Source organism: Gopherus flavomarginatus, chromosome 10, assembly GCF_025201925.1.
Source record: "Gopherus flavomarginatus isolate rGopFla2 chromosome 10, rGopFla2.mat.asm, whole genome shotgun sequence".
In the NCBI taxonomy this organism is placed as follows: domain Eukaryota; kingdom Metazoa; phylum Chordata; order Testudines; family Testudinidae; genus Gopherus; species Gopherus flavomarginatus.
Window position 1 is genome coordinate 78,385,367 of NC_066626.1, and position 19,269 is coordinate 78,404,635.

The following is a 19,269-nucleotide window of genomic DNA, read 5'->3' on the forward strand; positions in this document are numbered from 1 at the left end:
CCAGTGCTTCACCACCCTCCTAGTGAAATAGTGTTTCCTAATATCCAACCTAGACCTCCCCCACTGCAACTTGAGACCATTACTCCTTTTTCTGTCATCTGCCACCACTGAGAACAGCCTAGTTCCATCCTCTTTGGAACCTCCTTTCAGGTAGTTGAAGGCTGCTATCAAATCCCCCCTCACTCTTCTCTTCTGCAAACTAAATAACCCCAGTTCCCTCAGCCTCTCCTCGTAAGTCATGTGCTCCAGCCCCCTAATCATTTTTGTTGCCCTCTGCTGGACTCTTTTCAATTTTTCCACATCCTTCTTGTAGTTTGGGGCCCAAAACTGGACACAGGACTGCAGATGAGGCCTCACCAACGTTGAATAGAGGGGAATGATCATGTCTCTCGATCTGCTGGCAATGCTCCTACTTATACAGCCCAAAATGCTGTTAGCCTTCTTGGCAACAAAGGCACACTGTTGACTCATACCCAGCTTCTCGTCCACTCTAACCCCTAGGTCCTTTTCTGCAGAACTGCTGCCTAGCCACTCGGTCCCTAGTCTGTAGCAGTGCATGGGATCCTTCCATCCTAAGTGCAGGACTTTGCACTTGTCCTTGTTGAACCTTGTCAGATTTTTTTGGGGGCCAATCCTCTAATTTGTCTAGGCCCCTCTGTATCCTATCCCTCCCTCCAGCGTATCTACCACTCCTCCCAGTTTAGTGTCATCTGCAAACTTGCTGAGGGTGCAATCCATGCGATCCTCCAGATCATTAATGAAGATATTGAACAAAACCGTCCCCCAGGACTGACCCTTGGGGCACTCTGCTTGATACTGGCTGCCAAGTAGACATGGAGCCATTGATCACTACCCGTTGAGCCCGACGATCTAGCCAACTTTCTGTCCACCTTATAGTCCATTCATCCAGCCCATACTTCTTTAACTTGATGGCAAGAATACTGTGGGAGACCGTATCAAAGGCTTTGCTAAAGTCAAGAAATAGCACGCTCACTGCTTTCCCCTCGTCCACAGAGCCAGTTATCTCATCATAGAAGGCAGTTAGGTTAGTCAGGCATGACTTGCCCTTGGTGAAGCCATGCAGATTTTCCTCATCACTTTCCTCTCCTCTAAGTGCTTCAGAATTGATTCCTTGAGGACCTGCTCCATGATTTTTCCAGGGACTGAGGTGAGGCTGACTTGTCTGTAGTTCCCCGGATCCCCCTTTTTTAAAGATGGGCACTAGCCTTTGGGCATTAGCCTTTTTCCAGTCATCTGGGACCTCCCCTGATCGCCATGAGTTTTCAGAGATAAAGGCCAATGGCTCTGCAATCACATCAGGGATGTTTAGTTCCATAGCTAAAGCTACACAGTGTTTGGGGTTAAGAACAAGTCCTCTGGTTCGGGCCCTTCTGTAGTTTAAAAGGAACAAACCAGTGCAATCATCAGTGTAAAGAGAATTTTAAAAAACTTACACTGCAGTCTTGCTGCAGAAAGCATTGAGCCAACCTATTTGTCAACCAAATGTAGTCTTTAGTTTTATAGTGCTCACTAAAGATGATATGTTGACAGTCCTGAAGGTCTTGAATGGTCCACAGAGCCCATGTGGGATCATGGTAACAATGTAAACTTCCCTCATGAATGGACTTTTAACTTTTGCCTTTGGAGAGGCAATCTCTTCGAGTTGGGCTGGAGGCCCTTTCATCCCTAGCTTGTTTTGCTGAGACTCTCAACAGCTCAGTTAGGATGTTGGTTTTGTTTGTTTTTTATGGGGACATGTATAATTTGCCACTGATTTTTATTTCTCATAGCCAACTGACCGGCCATCCTATTGGAATGACCAGAGTCACATGTCCTGCATGACCTCGCAGCCACAGAATTTGCTGTAGAATCCAGAATTGCCGCCCAGAGGCTCTGCTTTTGTTTTTTAAAAAAGCGTTTCTTGCGTTTATGTTGGCGAAGAAAACCATGTGAACTGAATATACAACCATATAGTGTTGTTGCCCTGCATCTGCAGAGGTCTGAAAAAATAGTACTGAGAGGTGGGAACTGCCCCATTCATCTTTAGGCAGTGCCACCTATGAAATAGTAAAGATTAAAATATAAATGCTAGCAGTATGAATTACGAAGCTGCTTGACTGGTTTAGCAGGGCCACCTAGCTACTATTCAGAAGTAGCTCAAGCTAATGTCTTTATCCTACCATCTCAGTATGCCTCCCACAACATCTCGAGTGCCAAAATGTCCAACTTTCCCCTGACAACTTCCCCAATGCAGCAGTGTATTGTCCATACAAAAATCTGTTGCGTGTTAAACTGAAAATGTCAGGACAGCATATAAAATAAATGTAATAAGTTGAATATCATACCACAGGCATCATTGAGCTGATTGTATTATTTGTTTTCAGCTTCATTTCAATGTAAACCTTCTCTTGAATTAAACTAAAATAGAATTTCCTATAGATTCAGCAGAATGTCACAAAATTCAGCAACTTGGCTGCAGAATTTAAGTCCATTTTGCCACGGAGTCGTTTGTGTTTTTCAGTCATAGCTGGCCTGGGCTGTGCTGAAAATAGTGACTTGGTGAAATGCTTCGTAGTCCTGATTTTAGCACCAATTCGTCGAGCTATCTGTCCTCATTAGAAGCTGACATTTGATTTTACCTGTTCCCAACAATTTGTAAATAATGTACAATCGCTTGTTACATAGGAAACCTATTGCATGTCTTAGTGGGTTGAAAAATAAGTTTCAAGATGTTCCGATAAATTTGTTCTTTAGAGAAGTTTCCTTTTTAGAGTGACATCAGCATTAAATAAATGTATTATGAGTAATTGCCTCCTGGATAACATAATGTGTTCCGCAAGATGCCTAGAGTTCGAAATGTGAATGAATGAATGAATGAATGAATGGAATAGACAGATAAATGGAAATGACTTTAAGTTGGGCCACTCTGTTTCATCAAGTGTGACTCAGTGACATACAAATAAAAATAGATACATTTGTCATTCAGTGGCCAGGAGTCCAGAAAGATGAGTGGTATGTCCCTAGATTTCTTTTTATATGTGGATATTAATTATTGAAATGCTGGTTTTTGCTGGTTAGTTTCCTGATTTCTGCCTATAGATCAACAATATCTCTTAGGATTTGAGGGTGATGTGTGCATGGGACAGCAGAGACATCAGTAATATAACTTGGATTATGTGTTTTTAATACAGAGAATACATCCTGGATTTACTGGAAAGTGGGAGAGACAAATTCCTGGTGTTCGCTCATCACAAGATAGTACTGAATGCAATCAGTAATACGCTGGAGAAGAAAGTAAGTTCTTATATCAGGTTCCTGTTAATTTTATTATTGATCCAACTTCAAAGCTCTGGAGAGTTCTGGCAGGTCACCTACTTTATGAACGTTAGTGACACACACAATTCTCTAATTGAGATATCTCTAATGTGCCCCCGGACCACGATAACGCAGTCTCCAGAATGAGACTGCCCGGAGGGATGTACATTTTGTGTATGTGAGGGCTATTGCTGCAGATGTTTCTTGGAGTTCACCACCACGTGGAGTGGTGTGTGTACAGTGCTTTGAGAAGTGCTGTTTCAGTACCATACATTGCCATGGTTGCTTTTCATGCCTCTTGGGAGAAGGTGGGGAGAAGGCAGTGACAAATCAACCCCAGCTGTATCTGCATGCCTTTTGTTTCATGGGTCCATGTTGTTCTGATTTTTGTGCCTGGCTATTGCATGGAGGCTCGAGTCTACTTACTAACTGCATAGTGATCTTTCTCCTGTTTCTACTGATGAGTAGAGGTCAAGTTTCTATGCCTGTTTCATCTGATCTATCAGATTTTGAAAGCTGATGAGGTGGCTGTGAGACCTGATAGTGGTAGATGGGAGCTGGTTTTGCTAATTTCTCGCTTAGAAATCTCTGAGGGTAGTACTGAGCAATTGCTCATCATCCCTGACATTTATAAAGTACCCATCCCATCACCGCTTCTCTTTGGTGAGGAGACCATTGGAAAATTGTTAGCTTTGCAGCTGCAGCGTCAATATGTGGGCAATACTCTGCTCTGCACTGAGCCTTTTCATCTACGTCTCCTTTTCACTGACCCGGACTCTGCAATCTCGCCTTCCCAGTGTCTAGGCATGATAGTCACCTGGATGAAGGGTAGCTGAGGAGATGGTGGCTGGTGATGCTGGTTCCTATTGTGTGTTTATGCCCAAATCTAATGGCAGCATTGGAAAATGCTGAAATAAAATGTTTGTTTTTTTTTATCCCACCAGTGTATTTAAAATAAAATTTTATGGGGTAGTTCAGTGGGTTTTTTGATCTTCACAAGCACTGGTGGTGGTGGGGAAGTCCTTTAAAACTTGGGGAAATAAAGACATGCTAATGATCTTTCTCCATGCCCTCCTCTCAGCATGTTGGATATATTCGTATTGATGGCGCCACATCTTCAGCTGAGCGTCAGTCTCTGTGCCAGAAGTTCCAGTTCTCCGAGAAGCACTCTGTGGCTGTCTTATCCCTTACTGCTGCCAACACGGGGCTGACCCTCTCTTCTGCTGACTTGGTGGTGTTTGCAGAGTTGTTCTGGAACCCCGGTGTAAGGAATCTACATTACTACCATAACTTAAAGTAGTGTGCGCCAGTGGAGAGAGCACGGTACTGGGACTCCGGAAACCTGGGTTCTATTCCTAGTGCTGTCATGACCTGATAGGTAACCTTGGGGAAGTCACTTCCCCCCTCTGTGCCTCAGTTTTCCCATCTGTAAAATGGGGATAATGATGCTAACCTCCGCTGTAAAGTGCTTTGGGAGCCACTGAAAAAAGTGCTATATAAGAGCTAGGTGGTGTTACTATTCTTATTACCGTACTGATCAATAATATTGCCAAAAAAGGGGACTGTTTGTAGTGTTGAGGGGTGGAAATGGAATAGTGTTATGGTTGTTCTTTGGAGGTGGGGCAGCATCATCCAGGATTTCTCTGTTTCCTTCCTCACTACTCTCTTACACTCCCAGCCCGCCAGAAACCTTTAAATTGCTGCAACCCCAGCTGACTGGACTGGCTGCTGCTGCCAGTGAAGTCAGCCAGTGGCCAGAGGGGATCACTCAAAAGTGATGCAAACTTTTGTTCTCTGTCTTGGCAGCACTCTAGTACTGGATCACGAGAACTGCCACTAGACCAGCTGGTCAGTTTGTAGATTTTTTTTTTTTTTTTGCTTTGAATAGGCCCATCATCAATACTGACCTTCTGCTCCCCTCTCTAGGACTAGGGAGCTCTGATTATCGATCACATCTCATTTTAAATGGCATTTTCCTTTAATCTCAGCTACACATGGGGGACTTTGCATCTAGCAGCAAATAACTAAGGGATGAAGAGGTTATCTGAGCACTCACCTCATAGTCCAGGCACTGTGTCTTTAGGCTTGCAAGTTCATTTTGCTTCAGTATTTTACAATGTATTAATATGGACTCCTGGGACCTGATCCTAGGGGTAACTTAACTCCTTTTGACTTCAGGCGCAGTAAGGGTGTGTACCCTCTTATAAGAGGCACTCTTCACCTTCCAAGACTGGGCCCTGTGACAGGGTGTACCAGGTCTTCGTGGCCCCCCTGCTGGAGACCCCGCTGCACTGCTACACCCTGCCGCAGGAACTGCTCCCAGAGAGTAAAGAGCAGTGAGTATTAGACCTCCAGGCTTGCCAACAGAGTTGTCATGGGAGCAGCCATTTTGGGGAACCATTGAGATCTGGTCCTCCAGCATCTAGAAGGTGGGAGCCAGCAACAGCCAGTCAAGGCCCAGCAGTCAGAAATAAAAGGAGCTACCTGCTCCTGCAAGCAAAAGCAGGTCCTGGCTGGAGCCAGAGGAGTAAGAAGGGATGATGCTGCCTAGGCGACAGCCAAAGGAACAGGCTGGGTCAGGGCCCATTGCTGGCCAGTCAGTGGCAGGAGTTCAGTAGGAATCCTCCTGATTTGGGTCTGGAGAGGGAATTTAGCCCAGAAGTGTAAGAAACAGTTTGGTTTGTAGTTAGTCCTGAAGGGCAATGAACGGCTTCTGTTTGTTGTCCCCGGAAGGGGTTTGCCCTGTGTGACTCGGCTAGAGGGCTGAGCCCAGAAGACCTGCAGAGGCAGGCAGATGGCAGACGGGGCACTGGGAGCTGAAGAGAACAGCAGCACCACTCCTGGCCCCTGGGAGCACTCAAATAGGTGAGCGCAACTTTCTACAGGCCCATAGTTAGGGCCCTACCAAATTCACTGTCCATTTTGGTCAATTTCGTGGTCATAGGATTTTAAAAATGGTTCATTTTATTATTTCAGCTATTTAAATCTGAAATTTCACAGTGTTGTAATTGTAGGGGTCCTGACCCAAAAAGGAGTGTGGGGGGGGTCACAACTTATTGTTTCGGGGTTGCAGTAATGCTACCCTTTCTTCTGCACTGGTGCTGGCGGCGGCGCTGCCTTCAGGGCTGGGCAGCTTGAGAACCTCAGCTGCTGGCTGGGATCCCAGCTCTGAAGGCAGCGCCGTGGCCAGCAGCAGCGCAGCAGTAAGGATGGCGTAGGATGGTATTGTCACCCTTACTTCTGCGCTGCTGCCTGCAGGGCTGGGCCCTCAGTCAGCAGCTGTCACCCTCTGGCTACCCAGCCATGAAGGCAGCACAGAAGTAAGCATGGCAGTACTGTGACCTCCTTAAAATAACCTTGTGACGCTCCTCCACAACTCCCCTTTGGTTCAGGGCCCTCAGTTTGAGAAACGCTGGTCTCCCCCCTGAAATCTGTATACTATACAGTGAAAGCACACAGAAGGCCAGATTTCAGGGGGGAGACCAGAATTCATGGTCTGTGATGCATTTTTCATGGCTGTGAATTTGGTAGGGCCTTACCCATAGTCTACTAATGTAAAAGACTAGGTGTCCGTATGGAGCCAGCTGGGCTGCTAGTGAGAAGTAACATTACTGATTATTAATACCAGATCAGGCTAATGATGTAATCCCATTAAAACAGCAGAACGGGCTACTCCAGACAGCTACCATACTGTGGTATGGAAGGAACAGCACATTGTTTTTATGTTAGCAGAGAAACAGGGATGAACATTTACCAGAAGTTCCTGTTAAACACACATCCCTCTGCTAGCTTTAATCTAGCTAGTGCATGATATGCCCACATCTTGAGTACTGCGTGCAGATGTAGTTGCCCCTTTACAAAAAAAAAAAAAAAAGAAGATATATTGGAATTGGAAAAGGTTCAGAAACGGTCAACACAAATTATTAGGGGTATGGAACAGCTGCCGTCTGAGGAGAATTAATAAGACTGGGACTTTTCAGCTTGAAAAAGAGATGGTTAAGGGGGGATATGATAGAGGTCTATAAAATCATGACTGGTGTGGAGAAAGTAGATAAGGACGTGTTATTTACTCCTTCTCATAACACAAGAACTAGAGGTTCCCAATGAAATTAGTAGGCAGCAGGTTTAAAACAAAAGGAAGTATTTCTTCACATAACGCACAGTCAACCTATGGAATTCCTTGCCAGAGGATGTTGCGAAAGCCAAGACTATAACAGGGTTCAAAAAAAACTTAGATAAGTTCATGGAGGGTAGGTCCATCAGTGGCTATTAGCCAAGGCAGAGATGGCATCCCTAGCCTCTGTTTGCCAGAAGCTGGGAATGAGCGACAGGAGGTGGATCACTTGCTGATTACCTGTTCTGTTCATTGCCTTTGGGGCACCTGGCAGACTGGCCACTGTCACAGACAGGGTACTGGGCTAGGTGGACCTTTGGTCTGACCCAGTCTGACCATTCTTATGTTCTTAATACTAGCAGTGAAGATGTGGCAGCCTGAGCTTCAGCATGAGTTAGTTTCCCCAGTGCATGCCTGCTGGGGATACTAGGGACATACGTGGGCTGCTGGCTCATACTGAGGTCCACACGGCTGCATCTGCATTGCTATTGTTACCTGTACGAGCAGATCAAAGCGAGTGTGGATATGCCTATCTACTCTACAGTTACACCTTGGTCTGCAGTGTAGACATGCTCTCGGTGTCTCAGGGCCTCAATTCCACAGCTGTAAAATGGGGATACAGCCCTTCCCTACTTCACAGGGGTGTGTTGAGGATAAATGCCTTGGAGATTGAGAGGGACTCAGATAGTACAGTAACAGAGTGAGGAGCATATTAACACCTTGTAAAGATGCACTGCATTCTGTCCCCTGTACTGCTTTTTTTAATTATTTAAAGAAAATTAATCCTGTTCTTTTTCAGCCCATATGCTCCAGTGCTGTTTCTCTGCATCCAGTTGGGGCAGTCGATAGGATCACAGCTTTGAACTGTGCCATATAATAAGGAAAATGTCTCAATTTAAACCAATTTCACCTCTGGCCAACAAAGAATCTGTTATCTCTCTGATCCGCCTGCACAAAGACACCAGAAATGCTGAGCTGTGAAAATGGAGTGCTGGAAAACATTCCTGCTTGGTACCTGCTAGGATGAATTCAAACTGGAACAGGTTCAGAGATGGGCTATGAGGATGATCCGAGGAATGGAAAAACTGCCTTATGAAAGGAGACTCAAAGAGCTTGGCTTGTTTAGCCTGGCCAAAAGAAGGCTGAGGGGGGATATGCTCGCCCTATATAAATATATCAAGGGGGTTAACGTTAGGGAGGGAGAGGAATTATTTAAGTTTAGTACTAATGTAGACACGAGGACGAATGGGTATAAACTGGATATTAGGAAGTTTAGACTTGAAATTAGACGAAGGTTTCTGACCATTAGGGGAGTGAAGTTCTGGAATAGCCTTCCGAGGGAAGTAGTAGGGGCAAAAGACTTTCCTGGCTTTAAGACAAAGCTTGATAAGTATATGGAGGGGATGTTATGATAGGATCGTTAATTTGGGCAATTGATCTTGAATTACCACCAGACAGGTCTGCTCAATGGTCTGTGGGGAGATGTTGGATGCGATGGGTACTGAGTTGCTGCGGAGAATTCCTTCTTGGGTGCTGGCTGGTGACTCTTGCCCACATGCTCAAGGTTTAGCTGATCGCCATATTTGGGGTCGGGAAGGAATTTTCCTCCAGGGCGGATTGGCAGGTGCCCTGGAGGTTTTTCGCCTTCACCTGCAGCGTGGGGCACGGGTCACTTGCTGGTGGTTTCCCTGCAGCTTGAGGTCTTCAAACCATTTTTGAGGATTTCAATAACTCGGTCCTGGGATAGGGGTTGTTATAAAATTGGATGGGTGGGGTTCTGTGGCCTGCCTTGTGCAGGAGGTCAGACTAGATGATCAGATTGGTCCCTTCTGACCTATGAGTCTATGAGTCTATTACTGATCAGTCAGTCTTAGGCCTCGTCCAGACTAGGGGAGGAAAATCGATCTTAGATACGCAACTTCAGCTACGTGAATAACGTAGCTGAAGTCGAATATCTAAGATCGAATTACTCACCCGTCCAGACGGCGCGGGATCGATGTCAGCGGCTCTCCGTTTCGATTCCGGAACTCCGTTCGGGTTGATGGAGTTCCGGAATCGATGTAAGCGCGCTCAGGGATCGATATATCACGTCTAGACTAGACGCGATATATCGATCCCCGAGCAATCGATTTTAACCCGCCGATACGGCGGGGTAGTCTGGACGTGGGCTTAGCTAGCGCTTGGCTTGGAAACCTCCAAGGAAAGGCCAGGCACTGCTTGAATTGGGTTTGGTGCAAGTAAGCAGGTATAGTCAGGCACGCCGTACCATTAGATATTTATTGCCGGTACGCCGTACCGGAAAGACTCATTTTCACAACTGCAGGGCTCTCCCGAGAACCACAGCGGCAAAAAGAGCAGAATGCGGGGCCGCTCTGGCGTGGCTGTACCGCCCTCAGCCCTGCCCCCAGCCCTTCCACGCAGCTGCGTCTCCTATCTGGGGTCTGTACAACCCCACCAGAGGACAGGGCTGGGGGTGGTATAGCCGCGCCAGAGGAGCTGCTGGCGTGGGGCTGCTGAGTGGCCCCACGTTCTGCTCCTTTTGCTGCTGCGGTTCCCGGGAGAGCCCTGCGGTTCAGAAATCCGTATCTGGTGCAGTGGGAGGACAGGCCCCCCCACCCACCAGGTAATGAGGGCTGGGTTTGGGTTAGGGCAGGGAGGGGTCACGTGGGGAGGTCACCTGCCTCTCCTTTAGCTGGTGCCCCCCTTGTATCCCTCCAATGAGTCGCCTATGCATACTGGTAAGCATCAAAATCTCTTTGCGCCAGTGGATTGGTGACTCTCATGAGGTGGCAGTGTTCTCTGAGTCAGTACTGAACCAGTGTTCCAGCACAGCGGTGGAAGGGAACAGACAGGTCCACAAGTGCTGGCTTTCATTTTCAATATAAAACAAAGGGCCTGACCACTTGTCCTTAGACATCCAAGCATGCTGCCTTCAAGAGGGCTGGGGACTAAGCCTGGATCCCTGCCCAGATTCCGTCCTGCTTGCCTACTATTCACCAGCCATTTGAGTTGGATAATAAGAATACCTCATTCTCCTAGCACTCTTCACCAGGTAGATCTCCGTTCACTTTACAGAGGAGGTCGCCAGTATCATTAGCCCCATGTGCAAATGGGGAAACTACAGCACGGAGAAGCGAAGTGACTAGCCCAGGATCACCCAGCAGGCCAGTTTCCGAACTAGTAACTAGAATCCAGGTCTCCTGAATCCCAGTCAGTGCTCTACCCACTGGGCCACACCATTTCTCACTCCACTTCACTTCTTGCTCTAAATTGTAGAGTAGCACAGCTGTGCACCATTAAGCAGCTGATGCATTCCTCCCCTAAGGCAGAGGCATTTCAGTAAATTATCGTTATATATACAAACTGTGGAGCTGTGTGAGGGCCTCTGAATGCAGTATGCCATTTGAATTACCAGTTACCGGCAGGGCTGGAATTCCAACAGCCCCCGTATGCCTCAGAAAAACTATATGAGTATTTGTTTTTTCACAGTGTCAATTGCAAATCCCACACACATGCACACACTTCTGGTGATGCAGGAAACTGAATGTTTTAGCAGAGGAGCTTTCTCTAGGGAATTCTTTTAGCAGCTGGTTGTTTAGAAGACATCAGAGGAAAATGTCTGAGAGGAAGGTAGATCTTTGGGGTTCGGGTGCTGGCCAGGGACTAGAATCTGAACTCAGATCTCTGCTCTGCCACATGTTTCCTGGGTGACCTGGGGCAAGTTGTTTCATCTCTCTCTGCCTCAGTTCCTCGTGAGTAAAAGGGGGAAATACCCCTTCCATCCTCCCGCCCATTGTGCAGCTTGGCTGTTTAGGATATAAATTTTGAGTGGGCTGGGTTGGCTCTCTGCTACACCCTGATCTCAGCTGGGGACTCTTGGTGTTAATAGGGCACAAATCGGAGTAGTTAAGCATCAGGAAAAATAGGTCTCTATTTCCTGGGGCCAGTTTTGTAAATTCTTGTGTGTGACACTGTTTCATTGTGCTTTTTCTGCTTATTTAAATACAGGTTTTGATCCAAGCAGAAGATCGGGCTCATCGAATTGGACAAACCAGTTCTGTTAACATTCATTACCTGGTGGCTAAAGGCACAGCAGATGACTACTTATGGTAGGGAGTGGAAAGGATTCCGGCTAACTCTTCATCTATCTCTTGGGACTTGTGTGACTTGGGATACGTTACTTAACCTCTCTGTGCTTGATTCCTCCTCTGTACAATGGGGGTGGCAGTAACATGCTCTCAGGGTACCGAGAGGAGTGATATTTGCCTTTGGGGTGGGGCTTTCTAGAAGGGCAAAGTCTTGTTAACAGTCTGGCCTTGTAACGGAAGGTGCCAAGCCAGTAAAATAGACCTATTTATCAGGCAAAGAGTGGTTGTTGAGATGTTTGAGAGGGCTTAACGTATCTAAACGTTCACAGGCTGGGAATAGGGAGAGGACTTTTTGCTGCTTGGTTGCAACAGGCTCTGAGCACTTCCTGAGAGGTGAAGTTAGCAAGGACTTAGGGGGTTCAGCAGAGATAAGTCCCATACAGCTCCCTGGGTCGTGAGTTCTTGGGCACACAAAGGAAGCCTGCTCTGCTGCTTCTCATGTTGCTCTTCAGCAAAGCCGCCTGACCAACTCACATTGACATGCCTCAGTGGGAACTCAATTCATCCTTCTTTGGCTTGCGGAAAGGTTGATGGGATGGAGGGCTGTGGGAGTATAATGTGATGGGGAGGTATCTAGGAAATCCTCTGTGCTGTTAGGGAAGGGACCTGCAATCGATGAAGGAAAATGATTCACCAGATGGTACTTTGAATGTCCAAAATTATATCTTTCCATTATCTCATCTGAAAGAGCAAATGAGCTGAAGTGAACTTATACAGTTCCCAGAATATCATGGCTGCAAATAATTACAGCCTTGCATCAGGAGAAACTGGAAACTGATACATCGCCCACATTTCAAGGAAAGCTAATGACAGTAATTTCGCGTTTCATTTGTAAAATGCGGTAGCAACCGCTAGTGCTTGACTGAAAGGAAATATGCTTTTCAGAAAAGGACATACTTATCCTTTCATCCTCGCTCCCGCCCATGCCAACTCCAGGAGAGATGAGGGCATTTTATTAATGAAGGGTCTTTAATGGTGCTAGGTGAGGTTCACTTCTTCATAGTTTCTTGTCATATGTTGCAAATCCTTGGAATTGGAGATGGGAATGGAACCTGTTGCTCACTTTTTGAACTTTACACCTTCCAAATATTTGTAGACTGCAATCACAGCCTCTTATTTGTCAGTTAATTACACTGCATGCATTTAGCTCTCAACCTTTACATCCAGATCAGTCCATTTAGCTTCTCTAATCCTTTCTACTGTTTTTTTTTTTCTGAATGCCTCTGTTTAATATCTGTGGTCCTGAGGTTCTCAAAGCTTAACACAGCATTCTAGGTATGTGCATACAAACAGAAGGCAACATAGTGAAATTGACTTTGGTTACTAGAACTGGCTCTGCTAGTATGAGATCTGTCCTAAGGTGAAAGGGCCGGTGCATTTCAATACTCCGAAAACAGTGGTTTTGCATTGGCCCATGGTAAATGACACCACAAAACCAGTGATATACCTGAGATACATCAATGATGTTTTCAGCCTCTGGACAGATAACCTAAACTCCCTCATATATTTCCATCACAACTTCAACCACTACCCTCCATTGTGACGTTCCCGTGGTGTTATCTGGACCAATGATCTGCTAGGTAACTTCAGTCTTCGACTCTGGGAGCCAGCCTTACCCTGCTCTGCTGTGAGAACCCCCACTCCCACGCTATTCACGCACAGCCTCTAGCATGTAAGCTGGTCCCGTTAAGTGAGTGAGCACTTTTGGCCAGCTGCTGCTTGGATTGTGTAACCGAATGACACTAGCCAATATCTCCGGTCCCAGATGCAACCCTGGGAACCTCCATCTTGCAGTGTCCAGTTATGCCCGCTGGACGCTGCAAGCTTATATGAGTTCATCAATTTAACAAAGAAATTGATATGTTCCAGGCTTGTTGTCCCAAGGGAAATCTCTGACATGCATCAAACCAAACACACTGCTTCAGGTAGAATAAACAAACAAATTTATTAACTACAGAAATTTTAAGAGATTTTAAGTCAAAGCACAACAAATCAGATTTGGTCAAATGAAATAAAAGCAAAACCCATTCTAAGCTGATCTTAACACTGTCAGTGCCCTTATAAACTTAGATGCTTCTCACCACAGGCTGGCTAGTTGCCCTTCTGCCAGGCTTTCCCCTTTGATCAGTGATTCTGTAGATGGAGGTGGAAGAGAGAGGAAGAGCATGGCAAACGTTTCTACCTTTTATCATGTTCTTTCTTCCCTCTTGGCTTTGCTCCCCGCCGCCTTCAGAGTCAGGTAAGCATTACCTCATCACAGTCCCAAAATGACCAAGGGAAGGGGGGTGACTCACTTGAGAGTCCAACAGATCGTTTGTTCCTGTGAGGCTGGGCTGGGTTTGACCCATACATGCCCTGATGAGGTATGAACTGCCCCTCTGTTCCTGGAGAGTTTTGCCAGGGCTTGTTTTAAGCCATGAGGACACATTTTCAGCCTCATAACTATATACGTGAAATTACAACCTATAACATTACAGTAACAACAATTACTGTAACACCACCATAACAACAATATCCAGTGCATCATGAGCCTTCTGAAGACACCTGACATCACAAACTTTGCATTGGGTACCACGCAATCATTTTATAAGGATGAACATGGGAGTGCAGGGTGTTCCCCTGAGGCAAAGAGCGTCACACCCATCCATCAAACTCTCTCTAGAACATTCCCACATCAGCATCAATTTCCTGAACACCGAGATCAGCTTCAACAATGGAACCCCACAGACAAGTAGATACAAGAAACCCACAGAACCAGTAACCACCCCCAGTATACCAAGAAAGCTGTGGCCACAGAATTTGCTCCAAGGAGAAAGCCTGAGATACACACCTTTACAAGCTTAAAATCGCATTTACCAAGCAAGGATACTCCACCCGAAAAGTAGATCACATCATGGAACGGGCCACTCAAACATTCAAAAAAGAACTTGCTTCAGTGTGGGGGGTGGGAACCCTCCAACTGCACACCCCTAGGTGTCACCTACCACCCCACACTGGAACCCATACAGGGCATCATTAAACAATTACAACTTATCCTCAATGGGGACCACATCCTGAAAGAAATCTTTCCCAAACTCACTCTGCTGGTCTTCAGCCAATACCCTAACCTCACCAAACTCGTCATCAGAAGCAAGCTCCCCACAGATCAGGAAACGCCAACTCATAGTGGCAGCAGCACCTGCCATAACAGATGCAAAACCTGCAAACATATCTCCACTGCTCCAATGATAGACACCCCCGACACACGCCTGTCACAGAGTCAGGGCCCTGCAGCCCCCACTTCCTGCAATTCACCGTGACTCTCAGTCAGACTGTAAAACAGAAGGGTTATTAGGTGATAGGAACACAGTCTAAACCAGAGATTGTAGGTACAGAAAACAGGACCCCTCACTCAGGTCCATTTTGCAGGGCAGGGAGCCTAGACCCTGGTTCTGGGCCTCCATCTATTTCCCCATCCAGCTCCAAACTGACACTCCCTCCAGCCCCTCCTCTGGCCTTTGTCTCTTTCCCCGGGCCAGGAGGCCACCTGATCTCTCTGTTCTCCAATATCTTCAGCTGGCACTTTGCAGGAGAGGGGCTTCATCACAATACCTTTCAAGCTCCAGGGGTCCTACACATGCCTATCACAACATGTTGTGTACTTCATCTAGTGCACAAAATGCTCCAATAGCAACTACGTGAGTGAGACCAGAGAATCGCTGTGCTCTCAAATGAATTTGGACAGGAAAATGATAAAAGGCAAAAACGCCATATCACCCCAAGGCAAGCACTTTTCTTCATAAAATGATCACTCCATATCAGACCTCTCAGTCCTCATCCTCAAAAGAAACCTGCACAACACCTTCAAAGGACAAGCCTGGGAGCTTAAATTGATAACTCTGCTATACACCAAAAATCAGACTTAATAAAGACACTGGATTTATGGCTCACACAACAATCTGCAACACACTAACTCTCCTTTGTCATATTGTTGGAGAGGTGTTAACTGCCCACTTCACCTTGGAAATGGTCTCTCGCAACATGGGTTAACTCCCTTCTATTTAGTTTGACACTCAGTACCTTTCCCAGTTCTGAAGAATGTAAGCTCGAAAGTTTTTGTCTTTCACCAGTAAGAGTTGGTCCAACGAAAGAGATTCCCTCACCCACTTCTCATGATAAATTATTGTGTTCCTCTGCCTAGAAAGAAGCTTGTGACATCTTAAATGCTACCACTTTCCTTTCCAGCAATATTTGGTGCTTGTTATCTCCCCACAGGCCTATGATTCAAGAGAAGATAAAAGTGCTGGGCGAAGCCGGTCTTTCTGAAGCCAGTTTCTCTGAAACAGCTGAAGCCACTGATTACTTCTACAAGGTAAATGATGTGAATGTGAGACATTAGCCCGAGTCATTCCTGGGAGAAGTTAAACTGACTTGGGCTTTGTATGTCTCTAGAGTGACATATTAACAGAAGAGAAGATCTGAGCTCATGCCAGTTCTGCCTTAAGTGCAGTAGGCTGGGTCATCCACCTTCCTCCCCGAGCCGCACGGCAGTGGACCCTCCACGCAATGATCCCGGACTTGTTGTGTGGAAGGAGACTCCGGTGCCTCTGCAGTACGATCTCATAATCCCCCTCAGGCCCTGTGGAGGTTTCTCCATGTGGTAGGGAACCACATGGGAAAGAGGATGGGGTCAGGGCAGAGGGGGCAGCCCTATTGTCCCCCAACTCTCACTCTGCAAGTTTGTGCTGGCAATGTAAATACAGCTCCAGGCTCTTATTACCTTTTCTGAGGCTGAGCCCCCATCCCCTGGGAGACCTAGGTAGCGTGGCCAGGGAGGTGCCAGAGACCAAAACCAGCAGAGAGCACTGGACCTCTGTGCGTGTATTTCACTGGCCTCTTGCAGCTCCCCTGGATCATAAGGATCCGTTGGAGCAGCTCCCTTGCCTTCACTGTGAGGGAATCTCCATGAGGAAATTCTTCTAGAAGTTTCCATGGGAAAAGCTTCCTCTAGTAGCAAGGCCAGCTCTAGCCATTTCGCCGCCCCAAGCATGGCGGCACGCCGCGGGGGGCGCTCTGCTGCTCACCAGTCCCGCGGCTCCGGTGGATCTCCCACAGATGTTGCTGTGGAGGGTCTGCTGGTCCCACGGTTCCGGTGGACCTCCCATAGGGACGCCTGTGGGAGGTCCACCGGAGCCACGGGGCCAGCGGATCCTCCGCAGGCATGCCTGCGAGAGGTCCACTGGAGCTGCCTGACGCCCTCCCGGCAACTGGCAGAGCGCCCCCCATGGCATGCCGCCCCAAGCACATGCTTGGTGTGCTGGGGCCTGGAGCCGGCCCTGTCTAGTAGCTTTTCCTTGCTCTGCAAGGGGCCACAAAATTGTGCGTATCAACCCCTTTCTCTCTCTCCATCTCTGAGAAAACACTGATGTGTGGCTTCATTGCAGAGGGCACAATGGCAGAACTGAGTTCAGGCTGAATCCCTGCTGTTCTCTCATGGGTACCTCTCGCACTGGAATTCCATTCTCCATTGGTCAGGGGAGCTGTGAGGGAAACGGGAGCTGTGAACTAATTATAATCGCCGGCTGTTTGGCTTGTTTGTTAATACCCTGTGTGTGCAGAACCTCTCTGCTCTACTTTCACAGCGAGACCCGAAGCAGCAGACCATTTACAGCCTTTTCCAGAGGACCTTCTCTGAGCAGGGAGACGACCTCGATGAAGCTTTGCTCGTGGAGGCGGCTGACGCTTGCCAGGAGTCTGACTCCGGGAGTGCCTCTCAGGATGCAGGAGTGGACACCTGCTCAGCGAGTCCACGTAAGAAACAGCGTCTTGAAGATTATTTTCACAGACAGTAACTAGAAAGGAAGAGACACTTAACAGATTTTTATTTAAAAAACAAAAACCACAGAATCATTGTATTGTTTGAGTTTTCAAAAATAAAACAGAAGAATGGGTTTTGGAGAAGATTCAGTGTCTTACTTCTATAGTGTTCCCCCCGCGCCCCCAAAGGATGGAAGGAGAAGGTAAGGTGCTCATCTGGGTCAGCGAAAGGAGGGCTGGGTGTCAGATACTGAGTTCTAATCCTGTCTTTGTCAATGACTCACAGTGGCCTTGGGCAAGGCACGTCCCTTCTGGGCCTCAGTTTTTACACCTGTTTTATTTTAAATAATGCTCACCTGTTTACATAACAGGAGTGTCACAAGGATGAACTAGTGAATGGCTACAGACTGCCTTGAACAGGCAGAGCGCCATATAAATGCAAAATATTATCACCCCAAAGAACTTTACACACTGTATACGTAGTTCACCACTGACATGCAGTCTGGGGCACAGCTCAGAAGTGAGAGGAGGAATTTTGACCAGATCTCTAGATCTGCAACAAGTGCATAGGATCTTTATCATCTGTGCAGAGCAGTCAGGACCTTTAACCCAGACTTTCAGAATTGCCTGGGCTAACGTGCAATGACCATCTATTTGCAATTACTGCAGACCACAGTTATTAAATCTCATCCTGAAGACCCACATACAACAAATTGCTTAGAACTCAATATATCTATCTTGGGATGGTGAAGGGCTGATGTGATCCTGCCAAGATTTGAACCCAGGACTACCATTGGGCTAGTATTTAAAACCGGAGGCTTAGGCCACTTTGCCACAGCCTCTTGTTAAGCTTTTTTCCCCTGTGTTCTCTCTCCACTGTACCTGGTTTTGGGTGTGTGCGTGCTCTCACTTGTTTACAGCAGAAACAACAAATCAGGAAACTGAGACTTCAGACTAAACCTGTTGTGCAAAAAGCAATTTTTTCCGCAGTGCTCTCAGTGCCCTGTGCGCCTGTTTTTTTCTTTGATTTGGAGTCTTGTCTCACATCTGGGCCTTGGAACTTTAAGAAATACGAGACTGGAAACGTTAGTATTTATTTAAATTATTTATAGTAGTTGCAGCTCCAATCTGTTGAATAAGAAAATCACCTTTAAGTGCTTTAGCTCATAAGGGACACTTGCTTATAGGCCATGTACCAACCACTCCTCTAATGGGCATTTTATGTCCCCGTAAGGGTGCTACTATATTGGCACCTTTAGGACCTGTAACTCATCACCAGTGCAGCAATGCTGTAGTAGTGGTGGAGGCTTCTCGGGCGTCTTTACCACTGTTGTCATCCAACTCTGCTCCGATTTAGAGTTAGATGGGATGGTGGTAAAAATGTCTGTGCTTACACTCTCCACGATTGCTATTGTGCTGCAATGGTGGAGAATTACAGATCCTGAAATGGGCCAGTGTAGCCGCAGCCTGACAGTGTGCAGTACTGTTCTTTCATTCCTTTCTAGCGGTGTTTGTGACATAACCCCTGACAACCGATTGGAACCGTTCCTTTTCACACGGGCACTGAACAGCCATCAGATGATTAGACTTATAGGTTGCTACCACCCTGGGTGAAACTTGAATATGCAGTCTAAGGATGATGGGCTTTTTATCGTGTTACTAATCTCCTGAGGAATCCAGGCTCCCGATATTTGCCTAATAATCTTTCTTTCTTTGACTGCGGTAGTGTGTAGTCACTACAGCTTGTTCCTGTCTTCTCAGCCTCCTTTTTTAGAGCTAGAAGATGCCCAGGAATTGGCTGGGCATGTATAATTGATAATGCCGTGTGCTATGTAAGAATGAATAGGGGTCAAATTTATGAATTTGCCAAGATGCCAGTTAGATACATCTCCCAGT

The 19,269-nt window shown here is 46.7% G+C and overlaps 1 protein-coding gene across 2 annotated transcripts in view; it reads left to right on the plus strand.

The window, feature by feature from the left end:
• Positions 1-17,517, plus strand: part of SMARCAL1 (SWI/SNF related, matrix associated, actin dependent regulator of chromatin, subfamily a like 1) — a 72,466-nt gene extending 54,949 nt beyond the window's left edge. For both annotated transcript variants that reach the window (XM_050917006.1, XM_050917008.1), the window contains exons 13-17: positions 3,192-3,294; positions 4,397-4,579; positions 11,438-11,538; positions 15,832-15,928; positions 17,199-17,517. In XM_050917006.1, the coding sequence (XP_050772963.1) occupies positions 3,192-3,294; positions 4,397-4,579; positions 11,438-11,538; positions 15,832-15,928; positions 17,199-17,408 (694 nt within the window). In that variant the 3' untranslated portion in view covers positions 17,409-17,517. The remainder of the gene's footprint in view (positions 1-3,191; positions 3,295-4,396; positions 4,580-11,437; positions 11,539-15,831; positions 15,929-17,198) is intronic.
• The last annotated feature ends 1,752 nt before the right edge of the window (positions 17,518-19,269 follow it).